This window comes from Mastigoproctus giganteus, chromosome 4 (genome assembly GCF_048544385.1).
Source record: "Mastigoproctus giganteus isolate SK-2022 chromosome 4, ASM4854438v1, whole genome shotgun sequence".
NCBI classification, from domain to species: Eukaryota; Metazoa; Arthropoda; class Arachnida; order Uropygi; family Thelyphonidae; genus Mastigoproctus; species Mastigoproctus giganteus.
Genome location: NC_143578.1, coordinates 106,942,108 through 106,965,386, shown reverse-complemented (window position 1 = coordinate 106,965,386; position 23,279 = coordinate 106,942,108). Strand labels below are relative to the sequence as shown.

General features: G+C 38.0%; 1 protein-coding gene across 4 annotated transcripts in view; it reads right to left on the bottom strand.

Annotated features, from left to right (window-relative positions):
• LOC150086975 (serine/threonine-protein kinase ULK3-like) overlaps nt 1-23,279 on the bottom strand; it is a 322,244-nt gene that overhangs the window by 212,348 nt on the left and 86,617 nt on the right. For 3 of the 4 annotated variants that reach the window (XM_090371720.1, XM_090371718.1, XM_090371717.1), the window contains exon 4: nt 11,434-11,538. The exons of the other annotated variant lie outside the window; for it this stretch is intronic. In XM_090371720.1, the coding sequence (XP_090227846.1) occupies nt 11,434-11,538 (105 nt within the window). The remainder of the gene's footprint in view (nt 1-11,433; nt 11,539-23,279) is intronic. 4 annotated transcript variants of the gene reach the window in all.

Genomic DNA, 23,279 nt, shown 5'->3' with positions numbered 1-23,279 from the left:
TAACCCGGCACACAAAAATTTTTCCCCCTTCCAAAATCAGACAAAATATACAATGGGAAATTATCACCGGAAACAAAAACCCCAACAACTAAACAATTGTGACTGAGATAAAACATATACATAAAGTTTATATCCCATCAGTTTATCTAGTAACAAAGGGTAAAAATTAACTTTGATGGAGGCTGTTTTTTTTTTTTTTTTTTTTTTTTTTTGAAAAGGCGATAGTTTGCCAACAGGTTGCATGGATAATGAATGCATTATAAGAAATGCTGGCATGTCTTTATTCTGATTTTCTGTTCGTAGTCGCTTCGGACAATTGGAGTCATGGTCGTTGTCAGGAATTTCTGATCTTGAGCTCGAGGGCTCTAAAGATGGATAATTACTTATATTCATGATGGCTCCTTTTGGTCCTGGGGGTTTGTTTTTGCCACCCAGGTTACCGGCCCAACCGCAGGGAGCAGGAACTGTTTGTTTGTTATTTGGTTTTTAGGAGCATTAGCAACTAAGGCCATATTGCTCCGGGATATGCGATGGTCATTCCCTGACCTTTCCGCATCCTCCATATTTGGTGGTGACGGGCTCGAACCCCGGTCTAATCAAGAAGAGTGCGTTACGCACTGCTGCTGCTCCTTCCCACCTGGCTACGGAGGCGCCTGGGAGCAGGAGCTGTGCCTGGTGTGACCAAGTGAAAAGTAGTAGGGGTTAGTAATAGAACGAGAGGAACGTAAAAGAACTATAGATTGCTTTTAAGAAATCACACTTATAGCACAGAGAATTCGCTTAGTCACAATCGCTTGGAACCTGGAGCCAGTAGATATGTTCCAGTACTTTAGTTCATCATGAGAAACGTCATTATCGGAGGTAGAAATACCATAGCAAGAATATGGATATGTTCATACACTTAAAAAAGAAGTACAAATTGTTCAAAATAAATTTATTTGAAATGAGAACATGCATATTATATTAAAAAATATTAAAACTTCACAAGAATCAAGTAAAACAGTAAACTTAAAATCTATTACGAAAAATAGCACAAAACAACATTAGTGCTCACTTGATGGCTTTTTCAAAAATGTATCTAGGGTCGACTGACTTGTTTTTTTTCTTACGATCACATAGCATCCCGTTATAACAAGTTAAAGCATTTAAAACGGATCTCTTCACAATGCAGCTTTGCTAATAATCGGGATCATTTTCTGATAAGACATCTAAGGTGTAAGTCACATCATTTAAACAATTAGACAAGGTTTCTGTTGTTAATATCCTCTCGCGGGGAACCTTTTCTTCATTTTCTGAACTGTTTACTTGTTGCTCCATTAACTCTTGGAGTTCCTCATTTGTTAGTGTCTCATCATGGCTACTTAATAAATCTTGAATGTTAGCTATGTCGACTTCTGCAAAGCCTATTGTGTGTGCCATTCGAATAACTTCTGTGCTAATTGAAAGAATTTCACATTCTACTCCATCACATTCTGTAACAACGTTGGGCCATATTTGTCATCAAACACCATTAGGACAGTGATCTGTCACTTCAACCCAGACTTCTTTGATATTGCTGATTGCTTTCATGCAATTTTTCCAGAAATCACTGATAGACTGTTGTCTCATCATGAGCCTCAATCATTTGACTAAAAGTGCATCTCAGATAGTAGGGTTTTAAAGGCTGCTATCACACTCTGATCCACTGGTTGTAGCAGCGAAATTGTGTATGGCAGAAGAAACAGCACTTCAACAGAAATGCATGTTTGAAGTTAGCCAAGATTTGAAGGATGACCCCGGTGCAGTGTCCAGTAGCAAAAGTGCCTTGAGTTCAAAATTATTTCGTTCACAATAACACTGGACAGCAGGCCAAAAATTGTTGACAAAACAATCGGTAAACAAGTCCATTGTCACCCAGGTCTTTCTATTTGATTTCCATATTAGTGGCAAATTAGGTTTGCAAAATCCTTTCATAGCTTGAGGTGTTTCAGAATGGTAAATAAGCATTGGTTTTAGCTTCATATCCCCAGATGCATTTGCACCCAACAACAATGTTAATCAGTCCTTGGCTGCTTTAAACCTAGAAGCTCTTTTCTCATCTCGGGAGATGAAAGTTTTGGAAGGCAAGAGTTTCCTGAATAGCCGGCTTTCATCCCCATTGAATACCAAATTCTGCGGGTATTTTCCTCATTCTACTATGGCTTGCAGTTGTGCAGGAAATTCTGCTGCTGCCTGGATGACGGCACTTGCAACCTCGCCCATCAGTTTAACCCTATGAATTCTTGCACATTTTTTGAATTTCTCTCAAACCAACTGCGAGAAGCCACAAAAGTCTCTGTGGTTTCCTCAGCTTCCTGGGCTTTTAAATGGTTAAATAAGTTTAATGCTTTGTGTTGAATTATTGCCTGGGTGACTGGAACATGATGCTGTCATATCATCTACTCAAACACTTAAAATTTTTCCCATGTTTTCTATAATGCTACTACATGTGTGTGTTAATATGGACGTGGTAATGTCACTACAATTTAGCAAGACTGCTTAACTTTATCAGCTTGATTTAAAATTGTTTTTAAAGTTGACTGCACTAACCCCAATGATTGCACTACATAGCATTTCTTTTCTCCAGCTTCTATCCTCCTTTAATCTGCATTTTGGTTCTAAAGATATTATTTTACATTTTCATGACATACTGGGAAATTATCATTTAATTACGTATTTAATATTAAAACAACTACAGTAGGTACGCGCAATATCAATGATGATTAACCACTGCTCCGTATATCATGAAGGGAGTTCTAGATACGTCAAAAATCCCTACTACAAACTTTCGCATGCGCTATAGGGCGTTTTTTGCCGACTATGTTATAAAGGAGCTTTAACCAAGGTATTACTGTATACTACTGTAGGTGAGTACTAAACTACTAAACAACGGCCTCCGTAGCCGAGTGGGCAGGAGCGGGAGTGCAGTAGCACACGCTCTCTGAGTAGACCGGGGTTCAAGCCCCTGACTGCTGAATACGGTCGATCTGCCAACTCGCACTGGACCAGCATGGCAGATTATGGTCCATTTCCCTCAGCATGAATTGTTGAGGAGGCTTCCATCCTGCAGTGGGTTGATAATGGCTGCACTTTACTTTTTTTTTTTTTTACTGTAGGTGAGTAGGTTATGAGGTCCATTTAAAACCTGAAAGGTTGTGGTAGCTATGAAATCTGTTAGAATCTGTCCATTATGTGTATACTTGGTCTGTCTTCTGTTCGGCTGTGCTAGAGGCTTGACCGACAATTATCTTAGAATTTGAAAGGACTGCCAATGCATTTTGGAGGTAGCATATGCTGTATTTTTATATCCCGGCCTGCAGTAGAAAGATATAATGTGAAAGGGATCCTGTTTGACTTATTATGTGAGCACAAACTGCTAAGAAAGAACAGAGAGAATTTACCTTAGTAACTGTAAGAGAGATATTTCTAACTACTATTGCTGTCCATGAGGTATCATGAGAGGATTATATTATTCTATATGATCTGGGGGTATCCTAGAATCCTACCCTGCTGCACAGTAACTGGCCATGACAATAAAAAATGTACAAGTAGATTCACACAACCAAAATGCGCAAGATTACAAAACTGGGACTGTATTCAGAAACACCAAAAGGCAGGAATACCTCTATACTTATTTTTGATATTGTGGAAACAATACTCTAAAGGGAACTAATACTAGACCATTACTACAAAAGTTACCAAAGTCACACCACACTGGATGAAATGGCCCAAGAATTTGTATTAAAAAGAGGAACCAAATCAAGGAAAACGGGACAACTAAATGTTATTGCAGAAGTTTCCCCCAGAATATGAGACATTTTGAAACACCAACAGAGGATCTATGCTGGCTGGACTAGCCACAGATTCAGGGAATACTTCGCCCCATCACAAAGTGTTATAACTGCCACAGATTTGGTCATACAGCCAGGCAGTGCCAACAAAAAACTCAGTCTGTGGCCACTGCACAGTCACTGGCAATGACTATAAAAAATGCACAAGTAGATCCACACAACCAAAATGTGCAACCTGTAAAATGGGAAAAATGGACTTTTACCATAGTCTAAGGGACAACAATTGTCCCAGCTATCAAAAAATGGTTAAACAGTTTAGATTAAGAACAAATTATGGGCCTTAATTTAAACCAGACCTGTAACAGGGCTTTAAAGTTCATCCAATTAAATGCTCAGAGAGCACGTACAGTTATGGATCAAATTAAGATCAACAGTGATCACAAAACAACGTTCAGGTGCTATATCGAAGATGGAACAGCTGTTAATAATATGGATGGAAAATCAGATTCAGAAGTGAGTGCCCCTGAGTCTAATGACCATTCAAGCAAAAGCAACAAGTATTTATAAAGATATTAAGGATAAGTAAGGTGAACCCCAACCCAAGTTTGTGGTAAGCATTGGGTGGTTTAATAGGTTCAAGCATCGTGCTGGTTTCCACAACATTAAAGTAGAGTATTAAAATATGCAGTGAGTTGCCTGTGCAGATTCTGCAGCTGCAGAGAAATTTTGTGATGCATTGGGAAAAGTGAAGGCACTATTCAAAGCAGCAAATTTTTAACATTAATGAGACTGCTCTGTATTGGAAAAAAATGCCGGATCAAACATACATTACCAAAGGGGAAAATACAATGCCAGGCTTCAAGGCATCAAAAGGTAGGTCCACGCCCTTGCTTGGGGCTAATGCAGTGGGAAATTACAGATTAAAACCACTGCTTGTGTACCATTCTGGAAATCCTCATGCATTTAAGGGCATCAATAAAGCCACCCTACCTGTGCATTTCCAATCGAACCAGAGAGCATGGATAACAATATCTCTCTTTGAGGATTGGTTTAAATGCTGCTTCATACCCGAGATTGAAAAATATTGTAAAGACAAATATTGTTCCTTTCAAGATTTTGCTTCTGTTAGATAATGCTCCTGGACATCCTACACATCTAGATGATTTCAATTCGAACTTTAGAGTCATAATTCTACTGCCAAACACGACTTCACTCACCTAAGGATCAGGGTGTTATTTCGAATTTAAAAGCATACTATTTATGCACATTTGCTCAAGCAGTCTGCAGTAGACGATGATAAAATTTTCGTTAAGAGACTTTTGGAAATCTTATGATAATTACCACGGCATCTTAAACATTAATAAAGACTGGGTGGAAATTACTAAAAGTTGTTTAAATGGCATATGGAAGAAATTATGCCCACAGCACATAAAAGGCTTCGAAGGATTTGAAAAAGATGAATCATATGAAGAGGTTACAGATAAGATTGTAAAGGTTACAGAGCTACTTCAGTTGGAAGTTGATGCCAAAGATGTGGAGGAGTTAATAGAGGAAGAAGAGAAGAAATTATCTAATGAAGAACTTATTGACTTGCATGCAGCGATAGCGAAAGAAGAAAATGCTTACGAAGCTCAAGTTGAACCAAATGAGGAGCTGAGATGCTTCATCACCAGAGAGAGATGGCAATGGCATTTTGTGAAATTGCATCGGCAATGGCCAGGGTTTGAGAAGATGGATCCTGACAGCGAACGATTCTTAAAAGTTAACAGAGGGGTGATTGCTTGCTTGCTACAAAGAAATCTACAATGAAAAGAAAAAAGCCGCCATCCAATCATTCATTAGTATGTTCTTTTGTAAGGTTGAGCGGCTGATCTCTTCTAAATCTCCACAGCCCTCAACCTCCGCAGCCGCATACTTATCAGCTGAAGACTTCGATTCTGGCAACGATGCTCGAGAGGTAAAACTTATGACATCATGCCTCTCTCCTCTCTTTTTTTGAAATTTTATAATTTTGAAAATTTTTTAAATTGCATGCTTTTGTAATTTTTCCTGCACATGAGATAAAAAATTGAATAAATACAATAAATAATCCTATTTGCATGTTCGTCGAACATTTCTTTTTTGATTCAATCAATTCAGCAAGCACAGTTGCGAGTGCTCCACAAGCATGGGGAAAATTCTGACTTAAGTAAAGTCAGAATTTTCCCCCATGCGTAAGTATGTGTGTATATATACACACACACACACACATATACTAATGCATCGCAGTTTGATTTTAGTATCATTCCATTATTGCATGGATTTGTTTAGTGTTCAAAATGCAGGCTTTACGAAATGAATTTAGTGATGAAATTGATTCCCTGACTACTATTGGCTTTGTGGTCCTCCGTCGAGATGGGACATAATTGTCAGTCTATTTTATTTTATTAATTATTATTTTTAGTTCATTTGGTCACGCATTGTCAGTGATCCACAGTTCCACTTTAGTGAGATTTCACATAATTCAGAAATGGGTGCCAATCTGGAGGCGCCACTAAATTTCTTTTGAATTGGCTTGTATTTTCTAAATTATATTAGGAACATTGCTTCAACAGTACCCTCCTCTTTTTTTTCTCTCCCCCCTATTTTACTTTTATATTTTGTTATTTTATTGGTTAAGTTAATTTTCACTCTACCAGTTTGCCATGCTACTGGCATATATTTTATTTAAATTTATTATACGCAACATGTAGTGGTTTGTGCTTTTTGCTGCCACTGATGTTAGCTTTTCTACTATTTTTTCTTATTTATTTTTTATTACATTTACTTTTTACCCCTCTATTTAATTTTTGGATTATATATATACATATATATAGATTGAGGAAAAGGTAGTAGTAGTAGTGGCATGTGATGCAAGAAAGCAAGTGTATGAGCTTATGCAGCATCAGCCAAAAAAAAAACACACCATTCCCTCCGAATGCCTGTCCAGTTCCTCCTTAAATTTATTTAACCTATCAATTTCCACAACGACAGATGGAAGTTTGTTCCAGCAATTAACCACCCACTGGCTAAAGGCAAATTTCCGCACATCTATTCTATATCTGTCTTTTCTTAATTTGAATTTATGCCCCCTTAGGTTCGTAATCTGAACAAGTGGAAGGATCCCATCAAAATTCAGTGTGCTCAACCCATTCAAGGCCTTATACACCTCAATCAGATCACCGCGCAGGTGCCTAGTCTCCAGCCACTGCAATTTGCAGAACTTAAGCCTCTCTTGGTAAGAGGATCCCTTCATTCCCCTCACCAATCTTGTTGCCCTTCTCTGTACACGCTTAAGCAACATCCTTCCTAAAATGAGGCCTCCAGACCTGTACGCAGTACTCAAGGCATGGCCTGACCATTGCCTTATACAGAGGGACAATCACCTCCTTCTCCCTGCTAGCAAAATTCCTATATATCATTGACAAAACCCCATGACCTGCTCTGGCAGCCTGTCTGCATTGCTCAGAAAACTTTATATCTGACTGCACAATTATTCCCAGGTCTTTTTCATTTTCTACCACCTTAAGTGTAGTACCACACTGTACTTTTCTTCTACCCCATATGCAATACTTTGCATTTGTCAAGGTTAAACTTCAGTTGCCATTTCTTAGTCCATTTGCCCAAATTATCTAGATCCTGTTGGAGTAGCACACTGCCATAACTGTCATTAACAACCCTGCCAACCTTTGTATCATCTGCAAACTTCGACACTAAGCCTGATATACCTTCATCAATATCACTGATAAATATACAAAACAACAGTGGACCCAAAACCGAACCCTGTGGGACTCCACTAATAACATTAGTCCACGAAGAGCAGCACCCATTAATTACCACCCTCTGTCTTCTTCCACTCAACCATCCTTTTATCCATTGTAGCAACTTAACCTTAATACCATTCTGCTCCAATTTGTACAATAGTCTTCCATGCACAACAGTGTCAAAAGCTTTCCTGAAATCCAAATATATGATATCAAAATTATTTTTTGAATCCAGTTCCTTTGTAACCACATCATAATATCCTATCAAATTTGTCAGACAAGACTTTTCCCTTAACAAAAACCCATGCTTTATCTGAATCATTGCTGCAGTCTTCTAGATGATCGTAATCTGAACAAGTGGAACGATCCCATCAAAATTCAGCATGCTCAACCCATTCAAGGCCTTATACATCTCAATCAGATCACCATGCAGGTGCCTAGTCTCCAGCCACTGCAATTGAGATTTAAGATTTAATTTAAATTCATGTGTAATGTAAGTAATCACCATCTTTAACCAGTGACTCCATTATTTTACCCGGAACAGAAGTTAAACTAACTGGTCTATAATTACTGGTGTCACTCTTCGATCCCCCTTTGTGAATTGTTGATACATTTGCACATCTCCAGCCCATGGGGACCTCCCCTGAGTCCAAGGATGCTCTCATAATTATGGCTAAGGGTTTGCTTAGTTGCTTTGCCGCCTCCTTTAATATAACTGGATAGATCCCATCCACCCCAGGTGCCTTTCTTATGTTTAACTTCAACAATTTCTCCTCCACTTTGCTCTCAGTTATTACAAAATAATTAAGCACCCTGCTACAATTTGATAACCTTCTGCCATTTTCAAACCTTAATAATTCCTCATGTGTGAATGTAAATGCAAAATACTCATTCAGTTTGTTTGCTATCTGAGCAGGATCATCAACAGTGGAACCATCGATATCAAGTGGACCAATCAGATTCATCCCCTTCCTTTTACAGTTTATATATAAAGTAAAGAAATCCTTGCTGTTTTTCTTAGCATCTTTTTCCAAAGATTTCTCGTTATCTGCCTTCGCCTCCTAACCTCCTTTGTGATTTGATTACAGACTAGATTATATCTGCCATAGGCTTCTGAGTCACTTGATAATTTATATGCATCCCATGCATTTTTCTTCTCTGTCACGAGTCTCATTAGTTCATTTGATAACCATTTAGGCCTAAACCTTGAACAATATTTCTTAATAGGTATGAAACTTTTAGTAGCTTCCACTATTAAGGAAGAAGGCTAACAAAATCAAGCTGCCTATCAACATATATATATATATATATATATATATTTATATATATTCAGTGACTTCTTAATTTACACGAGGGTTACGTTTTTAAATTCATGTGTAATGTAGCGCAATTTAAATTCATGTATAATGTAAGTAATCACCAAAAAATGCAATAATAGGCCTATGAGAGTAACTCTCGAATCTGGCTAAGTTACCCATACCAGTATGTATCATTCATTTTCTTTGGTTGGAAGACTGTGCACTCTAAAGGAAATGATGAACAACCAAAGAGATTTGTTCGTCTTTTCATTTACTTATTTTATTTTTTTTTGTACAGTAAGAAAAAGTATGTTCACTATAACCAACATAAACAGTACAACACAAACAACAATTGAGAGAGAGAGGGGGGGGAGAGACAAATTGCGGGAGGGTGGCCTTAGGCAGTTGATGAGAGGTATCATCATAGTCAGATTCGAATCCCTTGAATTTGGACCAGATGAGTGGGGGGTGTTACGCTAACTCAGGAGGTGGAGGGTTCACTTGACTGCTCCCTTGAGCTTGAAAAAGGAATCCAGAGTTAGTTTCTTTGCGCACTGCTTCTTTTCATAGAACAAATAGTAGCAACCGAGTTCTGGAGTAAATTTTAAGATGCACTTTAGAGCTTTGTTCAAGATTAGGGTCTTCATCAGGTAACAGATTTAGGCCTTCTTCTATTTAAGATTTAATGCTTTTGATGTTCCTTTCACTGTCAGGCTCCATTTTTCTTTAACCTCTGAGCTTTCGCTTGCTGCTGCCTCCTTCTCTTGAATGCGATGCTGCTCCAGTGCAAACAAATCTTAATTTGACAATTCTTGATGATGCCAATCAATTAAATCATTAACATCAGTAGCCTCCACATCAGTGGATCCCATCTTCTTAGCAAGTTTCATGCATTTGTCTAGTTTATGCATAATCTTCATCGGTATCAGAGACTTTGAAGGAGTTGCTCACGAAATTTGAATAGAGTTATGTGCAACTTCACAGCATGCAACATCAATGAATTTTAAAGAATCTTTTATACTGAAGGCTCACCAACATTGCTGCACACTCAACTGTTCGTGGTCAGTCTTGTGAATTACATCAGCCAGAATGCGCTTTAAATACTGAGCCTTAAAAGATTTAATCACATGTTGGTCCATAGGTTGGAGTATTGAGGTTGTATTTTCTGGGAAAAAAAACAATCTTGATATTGGAACAGACATCAACAATACTGGGTGGATGGCTTTTGGCATTATCAAGAATAAGTAAGAGGTTGAATGGAATTCCTTCTGCCTTGCAATACACTTCTAATTCTGGTTGGAACTGAGATCCAAGATAACTTCTGAAAATAACAGCAGTCATCCACTCTTTAGGGTTCAATACACGTATACATGCCCGTGTACCAGTACACAGGCATGTACAACCTGTCATAACCTTTAAAGGCACAAGGATTTTGATAGTGGTAAATGCACACAGGTTTCAGTTTATGACTCTCCATATTAGCACCAAACAGAAGTGTTAGCCGATCTTTCACTGCCGTAAAGCCAGGTACAGTCTTTTCAGCAATGGAAATATAAGTGCAATCGGGCATTTTTTTTACAATATAAACCTGTTTCGTTAAGGTTGAATATCTGTTTGTATATAATAGGCCTATGAGAGTAACTCTCGCATCTGGCTAAGTTACCCATACCAGTACGTACCATTCATTTTCTTTGGTTGGAAGACTGTGCACTCTAAAGGAAATGATGAACAACCAAAGAGATTTGTTCGTCTTTTCATTTACTTATTTTATTTTTTTTTTGTACAGTAAGAAAAAGTATGTTCACTATAACCAACATAAACAGTACAACACAAACAACAATTGAGAGAGGGGGGGAGAAGACTCCCCCCCTCATGACACTTTCCGTAAATATGGTTTCAGCGCGTTATTTTAAATTTGCAGAGTGACTTGCGTAAGTCACTCTGCGTGTGCTAGCTTCAGTTACCTGAATTGGGCTTACAAAAATGAAAATTGAATAAATTCTCTGGATTACTGATCTAGAAGCTTATGAAACAGAATCAGGCAATGTTTATATAGATTAGAGGATATTACTGCATAAAAAGTTAGATTTTTTTTTTGTCATGAATTTTTGTTTTTAAATTCAGATTTGATTTTTGAAAATAATTTAACTATAATGTCAAGTAACTGAATCAAAATAACAAATTAATATTTAAAAGAATTTATACACAAAATGTTTTCATTCATTTTTACAAAATTTCATATCCTCCAAAAACTCTCTCCACAGAGCTCACCATCAAAAAAACACACTGATATAAACTACGTGTTTTTTCCAAAAAAAACTAACTAAAAGGGTTAAAAGGAAAATAGTTCTTCAGCTACACTATTCTTTTTTAATTAAAAATTATGAAAAATTAGCTTTAGACTAAAAATATTTTAAAAAAAGTTAGGCTACAATTGTAATGATAATTAAAATAGAAAGAAGAGTACTGAAGGGCTGAAAATGAGATGAGAAAATAAATAAATAAAAAAATACTTTATCATTCTTACTGCTTACTGGACCTTACCTCCCAATTTAAGGGTTGGATGCCGACCACCAGAAAGCAGAACATTCTGGGGTTTCAAGTCCATATGGGCTATGTTGTGTGACCTCAAAATTTGCAATGACTTTGCTAAAAATAAAAGTGAAAATTTTACTTTATTTATATATATATATAAAGTTTAAATATATAATATCGGTGTAGATACAACATAGTTAACCCATAAATTTGAATTACATAAGTAGTGAACAAGGTATCGTTTTAATTGTATCTCATATTGTGGGTGCCTTCACAATGAGATAGCTGGCATTGCACTACTTCAAATAAATAACGCTTCTCTAGAAGACTACTGTTATTTATTTTCAGAGGATATCACCACCCAGACGATCGTTTCGAAGCTATTGAGCTTCATCATCAGTGGGCAGGCAGGTACCATGGTGATGCAACAATTCATCACAGTTGCGAAGTTATATCCACAATGTGAGAGATGCCAAAGGTTTTAATAATGTATTTGAAATACGAAATGCACAAGTTATATCCACAAGGAATAATCCTTATGGGTTTTGGTAATTAACTATATAATATCGGTGTAGAAACAGCATAGTTAACCCATAGATTTCAACTACGTAAGACACCAATATTATATAGTTAATTACTAAAACCATTAAGGATTTTGGTAATTTTAGTAACTATAGCGTATCTACACCAATATTATAAAGTTAATTACTAAAACCCATAAGGATTATGTCTTGTGCATTTCGTATTTCAAATAAAGTTTAAAATAAAACCATATAGTATACAAATAGTGATGATATAAGCATTTGGTTATATTATAAAGATTATGTAAAAATTGTAACTAAGTGCACAAAGCAGCAACAAGGATACAATAGTATATAAAGAAAGTTATAATAATTAAGAGAGAAAAAGAGCTGAGAGATGGAAATGTAAAGGGCACAAGATGCCAAACTAGCATTAGCATTAGTAGAGGCATATGATGCAAGAAAGCAAGCTTATGCAGCATCAGCCATAAAGAAAAAAAAAAAAAAAATTCCACCTCACCCCTCCCGTTCGTTCGAAATACACGTCCAGCTGGGCCTTAAATTTATTTAGGCTATCAACTTCCACAACAAGTGATGGAAGTCTGTTCCACCAACCAACTACCAGCTGGCTAAAGGCAAATTTCCGGACATCTATCCTAAATCTGTCTTTCCTCAATTTGAATTTATGCCATCTCAGGTGATTATTCTGAGCAAGAGGCAGAATCCCATCAGCACTGAGCATGCTCAAACCATTCAAGGCTTTATACACCTCTATTAGATCACCTTGCCGGTGCCTAGTCTCCAGACACTGTAATTTGCAAAACTTAAGCCTTTCTTCGTAAGAGCAACCCTTTTTTCCATTCACTAACCTTGTTGGCCTTCTATGTACTCGTTCCAGCAGCTCTACATCCTTCTTGAAATGAGGCCTCCAGACCTGTATACAGTACTCAAGGTGTGGCCTGACCATTGCCTTATTCAAGGGAATAATCACCTCCTTATCCCTGCTAGAAAAATTCCTGTATATCATTGATAAGACACCATGAGCTACTCTTGCAGCCCGTCTACACTGTCAGAGAACTTCATATCTGCCTGCACAATTACTCCCCAAGTCCTTTTCATTCTCTACCACAGTCAGTATAGTACCACAGAGTTGATACATTGCTCTGGGGTTGCTGTTTCCCATATGTAGTACTTTACATTTGTCAATGTTAAACTTCATTTGCCACCTCTCAGCCCATTTGCTCAACCTTTGCAGATCCTGTTGCAGCAGCATAGTGTCAGTAGTGTCCTTGACAACCCTGCCAACCTTCGTATCGTCTGCAAACTTGGACATTAAGCTTGATATACCATCATCAATATCATTTATAAATACAGAGAACAATAAAGGACTCAATACTGAACCCTGAGGGACTCCACTAATAACATTAGTCCACGATGAGCAGTGTCCATTGATTACCATTCTCTGTCTTCTCACCCTCAACCACCCCTTTATCCATAGCAGCAATTTGCCTCCAATGCCACACTGCTCCAATTTGTGCAGCATTCTTCCATGCACAACAGTATCAAAAGCCTTTCTAAGATCCAAGTATATAACATCAAAGTTATTCTCTGCATCCAATTCTTTTGTGACTGCATCATAGTATCCAATCAAATTGGTCAAGCAAGACTTCCCCTTAACAAAACCATGCCTAAACCTTGAACAATATTTCTTAGTTGGTATGTAAAGCCCAGTAGCTTGCAAGATAAGTTCTTTGAATGCTTCCCATTTTGAATTTGCTGTTGGCATCATCAGTTGGTCCCACTATATAGAATTTAAATACTGTCTCAGACCATCGTAGTCACCTTTACGAAAGCAAAAACCCTTCCCTTTACCCCTGATGATAGTTACCTCTGAGTAAATCCCACTTCAGCACACTGTGATCACTGCCACCTAGTGGTTCCTCTCTCTGCAGATTCTTAATGCATGAAGAATCACTATTGATAATCAAATCAAGAGTATTACTCCCTCTAGTTGCCTCCAGAACATGCTGATGTAGAAAACAATCATCCAATAAATCCCCAAAAGCCTTGCTAGTGTGTAAGTGACCAACCCACAAATTCCAGTCAATATCTGGGAAATTAAAATCCCTAATTATAAGACTCTCTGATTTACTGGCCCACTCTATTTCCCTGTACAGTTTCTTATTATACTCATCAGAGTCATTAGGCCTAAAGCACACTCCTACTCTCAATTTTGATCTCCCGATGCTTATGTCACATCAAACTGACTCGACACTGCACTGTCCAGCGATGTCGACTGGCTTCACTTCCTTGGATTTCATATGTTTCTTAACTAATAGCATAACCCCTCCTCCCTTCCTATCCTTTCTGTAGATGTCGTACTCCCCAAATTCCAGTTCTGCATTCCTTATATCTGTGTGACACCACGTCTCTGATATCCCAACAATATCCACCTTTGATGCTTTGAGCAATACCTCAAATTCGTCAAATTTATTTACCGAACTCCTAGCATTGGTGTACACGCAAGTATACATGCACTTGTTCTTTTTCTTAGCTACCCTAACACAACCCATGTGTTTACTTGTACCGCAATGACTCCCAGCAGTCTCTGAAATACCCTGCATCCTGTTTTCCAGGCTGCTGCTCATTCCAATAGAAGCAGTGCAAGAATCACTTTCACCTCTGCCAGTGGCTACTGTTAATCTATTAGTGCTGGTATCCCCCCCCAAGCTAGCAGTTTTCCGACCCACCTAACACTGCCTTGATAGCATCGGCAAATGTTCTTGCACCCTTCTATTTAAGTGTATCTCATCCCGACCCACCTAACACCAGTTTTCCGACCCACCTAACATAAGTGTTAGGTTGGTCGGAAAACTGCTACAGTGGAGGGATACAAGGACTAATAGATTAACAGTAGCCACTGCAAGAGGAGAAAGTGATTCTTGCACTGCTTCTATTGGAATGAGCAGCAGCCTGGAAAATAAGATGCAGGATATTTCAGAGACTGATGGGAATCATGGGGGTACAAGTAAACACATGGGTTGTGTTAGGGTGGCTAAGAGGAAGAGCAGGTGCATGTATACTTGCGTGTACACCAATGCTAGGAGTTTAGTAAATAAATTTGATGAATTTGAGGTATTGCTCAAAACTTCAAAGGCAGATATTGTTGGGATTTCAGAGACGTGGTGTCACACAGATATAAGGAATGCAGAACTGGAATTTGGGGAGTGCAATGTCTACAGAAAGGATAGACAGGATAGAAAGGGAGGAGGGGTTATGCTATTAGTTAAGAAACACATAAAATCCAAGGAAGTGAAGCCAGTCGACATCGCTGGACAGTGCAGTGTCGAGTCAGTTTGGTGTGACATAAGCACTGGGAGATCAAAATTGAAAGTAGGAGTGTGCTATAGGCCTAATGACTCTGATGAGTATAATAAGAAACTGTACAGGGAAATAGAGTGGGCCAGTAAATCAGAGAGTCTTATAATGGGAGATTTTAATTTCCCAGATATTGACTGGAATTTGTGGGTTGGACACTCACACACTAGCAAGGCTTTTGGGGATTTATTGGATGATTGTTTTCTACATCAGCATGTTCGGGAGGCAACTAGAGGGGGTAATACTCTTGATTTGATTATCAGTAGTGATTCTTCATGCATTAAGAATCTGCAGATAGAGGAACCACTAGGTGGCAGTGATCACAGTGTACTGAAGTGGGGTTTACTTAAAGAGGTAACTATCATCAGGGGTAAAGGGAAGGGTTTTTGCTTTCGTAAAGGCGACTATGATGGTCTGAGACAGTATTTAAATTCAATACAGTCGGACCAACTGATGACGTTACCAACAGCAAATTCAAAATGGGAAGCATTCAAAAACTTATCATGGAAGCTACTAGGCTTTACATACCAAATAAGAAATATTGTTCAAGGTTTAGGCCTAAATGGATATCAGATGAACTAATGAGACATATGGCAGAGAAGAAAAATGCATGGGATACATATAAATTAACACGTGACACAGAAGCCTATGATAGATATAAGTTGATCTGTAACCAAGTTACAAAGGAGGTTAGGCAGGTGAAGAAATCTTTGGCAAGGGATGCAAAGAAAAACAGCAAAGAGTTTCTCTTACTCATGTAAACTCTAGAAGGAAGGGGATGAATCAGATTGGTCCACGTGATATCGATGGTTCAACTGTTGATGATCCTGCTCAGGTAGCTAACAAACTAAATGAATATTTTGCATCGACATTCACACGTGAGGAGTTATTCAGCGAGGGGAATGCCAGAGGTGAGTTAAAATCTGGCAGATTTTAACTCACCTCTGGATGATTTTGTAATAACTGAGAGGAAAATGGAGGAGAAATTGTTGAGGATAAACATAAAAAAGGCATCTGGGGTGGATAGGATCTATCCAGTTATATTAAAGGAGGCAGCAAAGGAAGTAAGCAAACCCTTAGCCATAATTATGAGAGCTTCCTTGGACTCAGGGGAGGTAACCATAGACTGGAGATGTGCAAATATGACCCCAGTTCAAAAAGGAGGATCAAAATCTGACACAAGTAATTATAGACCTGTGAGTTTAACTTCTGTTCCAGGAAAATTAATGGAGGCACTGGTTAAAGAAGCCTGCAGGATCATCTAGACAAGATTTCAGTTATGTTAAGAGGAAGTCTTGCCTGATCAATTTGATTGGATACTATGATGCAGTCACAAAAGAACTGGATGCAGGGAATAACTTTGATATTATATACTTGGATCTTAGAAAGGCTTTTGATACTGTTGCACAGGGAAGACTGCTGCACAAATTGGAGCAGTGTGGCATTGGAGGCAAATTGCTGCTATGAATAAAGGGGTGGTTGAGGGGGAGAAGATAGAGTGGTAATCAATGGACACTGCTCATCGTGGACTAATGTTACTAGTGGAGTGTATCAGGGTTCAGTGTTGGGTCCATTATTGTTTTCTGTATTTATAAATAATATTGATGATGGTATATCAAGCTTAATATCCAAGTTTGCAGACGATACAAAGGTTGGCAGTGTTTTTAAGGACACTACTGATGCTATGCTGCTGCTGTAATAGGATCTGGAAAGGTTAAGCAGATGGGCTAAGAGGTGGCAAATGAAGTTTAACATTGATAAATGTAAAGTACTACATATGGGAAACAGCAACCCCAGAGCAATGTATCAACTCTGTGGTACTACACTGATAATGGTAGAGAATAAAAAGGACCTGGGGGGTAATTGTGCAGGCAGATATGAAGTTCTCTGAGCAGTGCAGACGGGCTGCAAGAGTAGCTCATGGTGTCTTATCAATGATATACAGGAATTTTTCTAGCAGGGATAAGGAGGTGATTATTCCCTTGAATAAGGCAATGGTCAGGCCACCTTGAGTACTGTATACATGTCTGGAGGCTTCATTTCAAGAAGGATGTAGAGCTGCTGGAACGAGTACAGAGAAGGGCAACAAGATTAGTGAATGGAACAAAGGGTTGCTCTTACGAAGTAAGGCTTAAGTTTTGCAAATTACAGTGTCTGGAGACTAAGCACCGGCGAGGTGATCTGACAGAGGTGTATAAAGCCTTGAGTGGTTTGAGCATGCTCAATGCTGATGGGATTCTGCCTCTTGTTCAGAATAATCACCTGAGAGGGCATAAATTCAAATTGAGGAAAGACAGGTGTAGGATAGATGTCCGGAAATTTGCCTTTAGCCAGCAGGTAGATGGTTGGTGGATCAGACTTCGATTCCTTGTCGTGAAAGTTGATAGCCTAAATAAATTTAAGGCTCAGCTGGACAGGTATTTCGAACGAACAGAGGGGTGAAGTGGAAGGTTTTTTTTTTTTTTTTTTTTTTTTTTGGCTGATGCTGCATAAGCTTTCTTTCTTGCATCATATGCCTCTACTAATGCTAATGCTAAAATAACAGAAGGAAGCTGTAAGCTGATTGAAAAATTAGGATAAAGTAAATATGCCGAAATTAAAATAAGCATATCCCTTTATAGATCCCTTTTAAAATTATAATAATAGATCCCTTTCCTCCTCCATTGTTTTGAATTCAACCCCACCAAATGTATAATTTATTTGTGGGTTGCTATCCCCCAAGTAACACCTTGCATTTAGCAGCATTAAAACTGCCACTTCCTGGACGATCTTTGAAGTTTGTTCAAGCCATCCTGAAGGCATGCTGCTTGGCACTGATGATTAACAGCTCTGACAATCTTTACATCATCTACAAATGTTGACATCACGCCTTCTATCCCTTCATTGCTGTCATTTATGAAAATGAGAAACAACAGTCATCCAAGAACCAATCCTTGAGAGACCCAATCCTGTCATTACACCAATCTGAAGAATATCCATTAATCACAACTCTCTGCCATCTGCCCTGCAGCCACCCACCAATCCATCTTAGAATCTTACCAATAATCCAAACCTGTTCAAGCTTATATAGCAACCTCTCATGAGGGACCGAGTCATATGCTTTGCTAAAATCCAAATAAACTATGTTGAAATTGTCCCCTAAATCTAGCTCGTGAGTAAATGTGTCAAAATACCCTACTAAGTTAGTTAAGCATGATTTACCCTTAACAAAGCCATATTGTGTCCTTCAGAATGCCATATCTATCTAAATATCCCCAGATTGCACTCTTAATCACTGTCGCTAAGATTTTTCCTACCACTGAAGTAAGACTAACTAGTATGTAGTTAACAACTTCACTCTTAGAACCGCTTTTATGTATTGGCTCGTGGGATCCATGATGTTAAAACCAAAAATTCTCCATACCACTCTTACTTATGATTAAAGCTGGTCCCTTTCAAAATCAGCAATTTTATGTACTGGCGATACATAAATATATTGTCCAAAAACAATAGGTGGAATAGGACCAGGATATGTCTTCCAAAGGCAAAAGTTGACGATGTTTTACAGCTGATATCATCCTTTAAGGACACAAAGGACGATACTGTGGACTAACTTTACACGTAGAGAGCAATGTTAGAAAAAGTCACTAGTTACGATTAAATTTGAAAGTGTTTGAAATTCTGCCCAGACATGATAGGAGGGAGTACATGATGAGAGAGCCTTGTCAATCAATTCAACCTTGGAGAGATTGTGAAGGCTCATAGAGTAAGACTTTTCTCGGAGTAGTATGTGCTTGTGAAGAGGAGAGACTGCTTCTACAGGGTTGGATAGACTTAAATAGAAAGGGCGCAAGGATATTTGCTGATACTATGGAGGCAGTGTTAGGTGGGTCGGAAAACTACTAGCATGGGGAGGAATACGCAGACTAACAGATTAACAATAGTTGCAGGCAGAGTGAAAGTGATTTTTGCACTGCTTGTAAAACAGCTGGAATAATCATATGATTTAAGTCCTAACAGTAAAGTTTAAAATAGTTAATTTAGATGCATGCGCCATGCAGCGGCCTGAAAAGCAAGGTAGCAAGGATTTCAAGGCATGCTGTGATCATCGTGGAACAAGGAAATACATGGGTTGTGTTAGAGTAACTAAGAGCAAGAAAAGGTGCATGTATACTTAGCATTAGTAAAGCTTATGATAGCAAGCTTATATAGCATCACCCAAAAAAAAAAAAAAAAAAACACCCTTCCCATTTCACCTATCCATTCACTCCAAATGTTTGTCTAGTTCTGCCTTGAACTTATTTAAGTTGCTGACCTCTACTACAACAGATGGAAGTTTGTTCCAACTATCAACCACCTGCTGGCTAAAGGCAAATTTCAGCACATCTATTCTACGATTTCTTTCCTCAATTTGAATTTGTGCCCCCTCAGGTGAGTTATCTGAGCAGGAAGAAGAATCCCATTAGCACTGAGCTTGCTCAATCCATTCAAGGTCTTATACACCTCAATTAGATCACCTCACAGGTGCCTAGTTTCCAGAAACTGCAATTTGCAGAACTTAAGCCCTTTCCTGGTAACATCAACCCTTTGTTCCACACACCAATCTCGTTGCCCTTCTCTGTACTTGTTCTAGTAGCTCTACATCTTTCCTAAAATGAGGCTTTCAGATCTCTATACAGTACTCAAGGTGTGGCCTGACCATTGCTTTATACAAGGGGACAATCACCCCCTTATCCCTGCTAGCAAATTCCTGTATATCATTGAGAAGACATCATGAGATACTCTTGCAGCTTTTTTGCAATGGCCAGAAAACTTCACAACTGACTGCACAATTACCCCAGGTCCTTTTCATTCTCCACTAACCTGGGTGTAGTACCACCCAGTTGATATGTTACTCTGAGGTTACTGCTACCCATATGCAGTACTTTACATTTGTCAATGTTAAACTTCAGTTGCCACCTCTTAGCCGATCTACTCAACTTTTCCAGATCCTGTTGCAGTAGCGTACTATCATTACTGTCATTAACAACCCTGCCAATATTCGTATCGTCTGCAGACTTAGACATTAACCCTGATATACCTTCATCAATATCATTGATAAATACCGAAAATGACAATGGGCCCAACACTGAACCCTGTGGGACTCCACTAATAACATTCATCCACGAAGAGCAGTGTCCACTGATAACCACTCTCTGTCCTCTCCCATTCAACCATCCTTTTATCCATTGTAGCAACTTGCCCTTAATGCCATACTGCTCCAATTTGAACCGTAGTCTTCCATGTGCCACAGTATCAAAAGCTTTCCCAAAATCCAAGTACTCGGATTTGCACAGGGATTACGTTCCAGGAAAACAGAGAACAGTCCAAATCCGCACAATGTGAAACATAGTTTATATGACATAATGAGGGTTCCGTATCTGTACACAAAAAAAAAAAAAAAAAAAAAAAAAAATTAAATTGAAAAAAATTTCGGTAAGGAAAAAAAATTAGAAACATGTCCATAAAATTAATCTTACTAATACTTACCTCTAGATTTTTAATCTAAATTCACTGCTTCTTCATCGCTGTTTTCCTGTGACAAACTTGCAACAGTATCTGGCAGTTTTTGAAAAAAAATTAGTTAAAATTATTTGCTTAGAAGTACGCTGTTTTTCTCTGTAAATTTCTTCATAAGGAAATAAAGCTAATGATAAAGTTCTGCAAAAATTTAAACTCCTCTCCAAATTAGGATCCATATCCAGAGCTTCTTGGCTAAGCTGATTTGCAGGTCTTAAAAACTCAGCTAATCCCTTCGTGGTCAAATATTTGTGTGCATCTTCTTCATTTTTATCATTTTTGTCATCTTCTTCTTCACATTGTGAAAAAATATTGTCCACTGATAATTGTTCTCTATGAGAGTCAAGGGCTTCTGTGATATCTGCTGGTCCTTCAAATCCCTCTCCACTAATCATTTTGCCAATTCTCACAATCTCAACTTCCTCCGGCATTTTGACCATAGCTTCTTTAGTGCAGCTTTGTGGTCACAGCTTTTTCCACACTGCATTCATTGTTGAGTTCTTAACTTCACCCCACGTGAATTCAATATTTTTTACAGCATCAAGAATGCTATAATTCCGCCAATAAGCTCGAATTAAAAGACTGCTAATTCCATCAGAAGCTTCTACAATTGCAAAAAAAATCTTCTTAGGTAATAAAGTTTAAAGGAAGCTAGACATTAACCCTGATTAACCCAGCTGAAAGAAAGATAACTTTCACATTTGGGTGCAGATCAGACAAATATACTGCATGGCTAGGCACATTATCAAGAATGAGCAAGATTTTGAATGCTATGTTCTAGAAAGGCAATATCTTTTTGTTTCGATGCAAAAGCAATTTCAAAACCAATCCTTGAAGATTTTAGCTGTCATCCAGGTGTTTTTGCTCAATTTCGAATGAACTGGTAAGAGCTTTTTGATATTCCTTTAAAAGCACGAGGATTTTCTGACATATAAATTAGCAGCAGTTTACACTTAAAGTCACCCTCTGCATTGCCACATAACGAAAGTGTTAACCTATCTTTTGCAGCTTTGAAACCTGAAGGGGGGGGGGGGAGGTTCTCTTCTTTTGAAAAGAATGTTCGGCTTGGCATATGCTTCCAAAATAAGCAGGCCTGATCAGCATTAAACACTTGACTTGCTAGACAGCCCTCAGTCACAATAAAATCCTTGAAAGTTTTCGGTTACAAAGAAGCAGCTTTCATATCTGCACTGGCTGCATCACCTGCTAATTTTAGATTGTGAAGACCGACGTTTTTTAAAATTTTCAAACCAACCCTTACTGGACTGAAAGATGTCTGCATTGGATGGACTGGTTTCTTCTTCTTGTAAGTGATTAAAAATTTGCAGAGCTATGGCGTAAATAATATCTGAACTAAGAGGCATTCACTTTTGATTCAGATCTTCTATCCAGAAAGAAAGTAATTTTTCAGTTTTCTCTATTAATGGATTTCTCACTTTCATAGTGTTTTTTGCAGCCAATGATGTGGAACAGATAACTAACCTTTTAATTTTCTCAGCATTTTCCCTAATTCGTCGAATGCTAGATTCATTTATGCCGCATTTCTTGGCCAATGTCACAACCTTTTTGCCATTTCCTAACTCCTTAACGATTTTTAATTTTTCCTCTAAATTTAAAATTTTTTTGTTGTAGCTTTCTTTATTTTTGGCACTAATTAAACACACTATATAGACAAGAAATATTAAATCAGCAAAAGCAATGGTTACCAATTAAAACATTTTACGTTGCACGAACTAGAAAAATATTCTGCCTGAACAGCTATTGTTGTATAACTGATGAAGAGGGTTCTCGAATAAGGAAGTTGTTTCAAAAATAACTGGACAAACAAACCACCATTTATTGCTATGTTTGGTTATAAGAATCAGTTTTGAATGCCTTTGTGATATTTTTCTAAAGCAATAAAAACAATTTGCACTTTCCAGTTTATTGGGCTTTTCTATTAGTGCAATCTATTATAAACGGGTAGTAAACTCGATCTTATTGCATTTGCGATAATACTGATAGCTGGAATTCTGTGGGATTCTACGTTATTATGGTGAGATATATTCCACCTTCAATGAAATTTTTAATCATGTAATAAACATAAATAAATTTTCAAAATCTGCTTTTCATTCCTATTTTTGAAGTAAACAAAAATCGCACAGGTAGCAAAACTCATCACGCAATCTAAAATCTTGGTAGTAAATACCTAACTGTTCAATAGCGAAACTGTGCAATAAAAATTTACACACAAATCGAGGGATGACTGTATATGATATCAAAATTATTCTTTGCATCCCATTCCTTTATGACCACATCATAGTATCCAATCAAATTTGTCAGACAAGACTTCCCTTAACAAACCTATGCTGTGTCTGAATTATAACTGCAGTCTTGTCTAGATAATCCTGCATCGCTTCCTTAAAGAGTGACTCCATT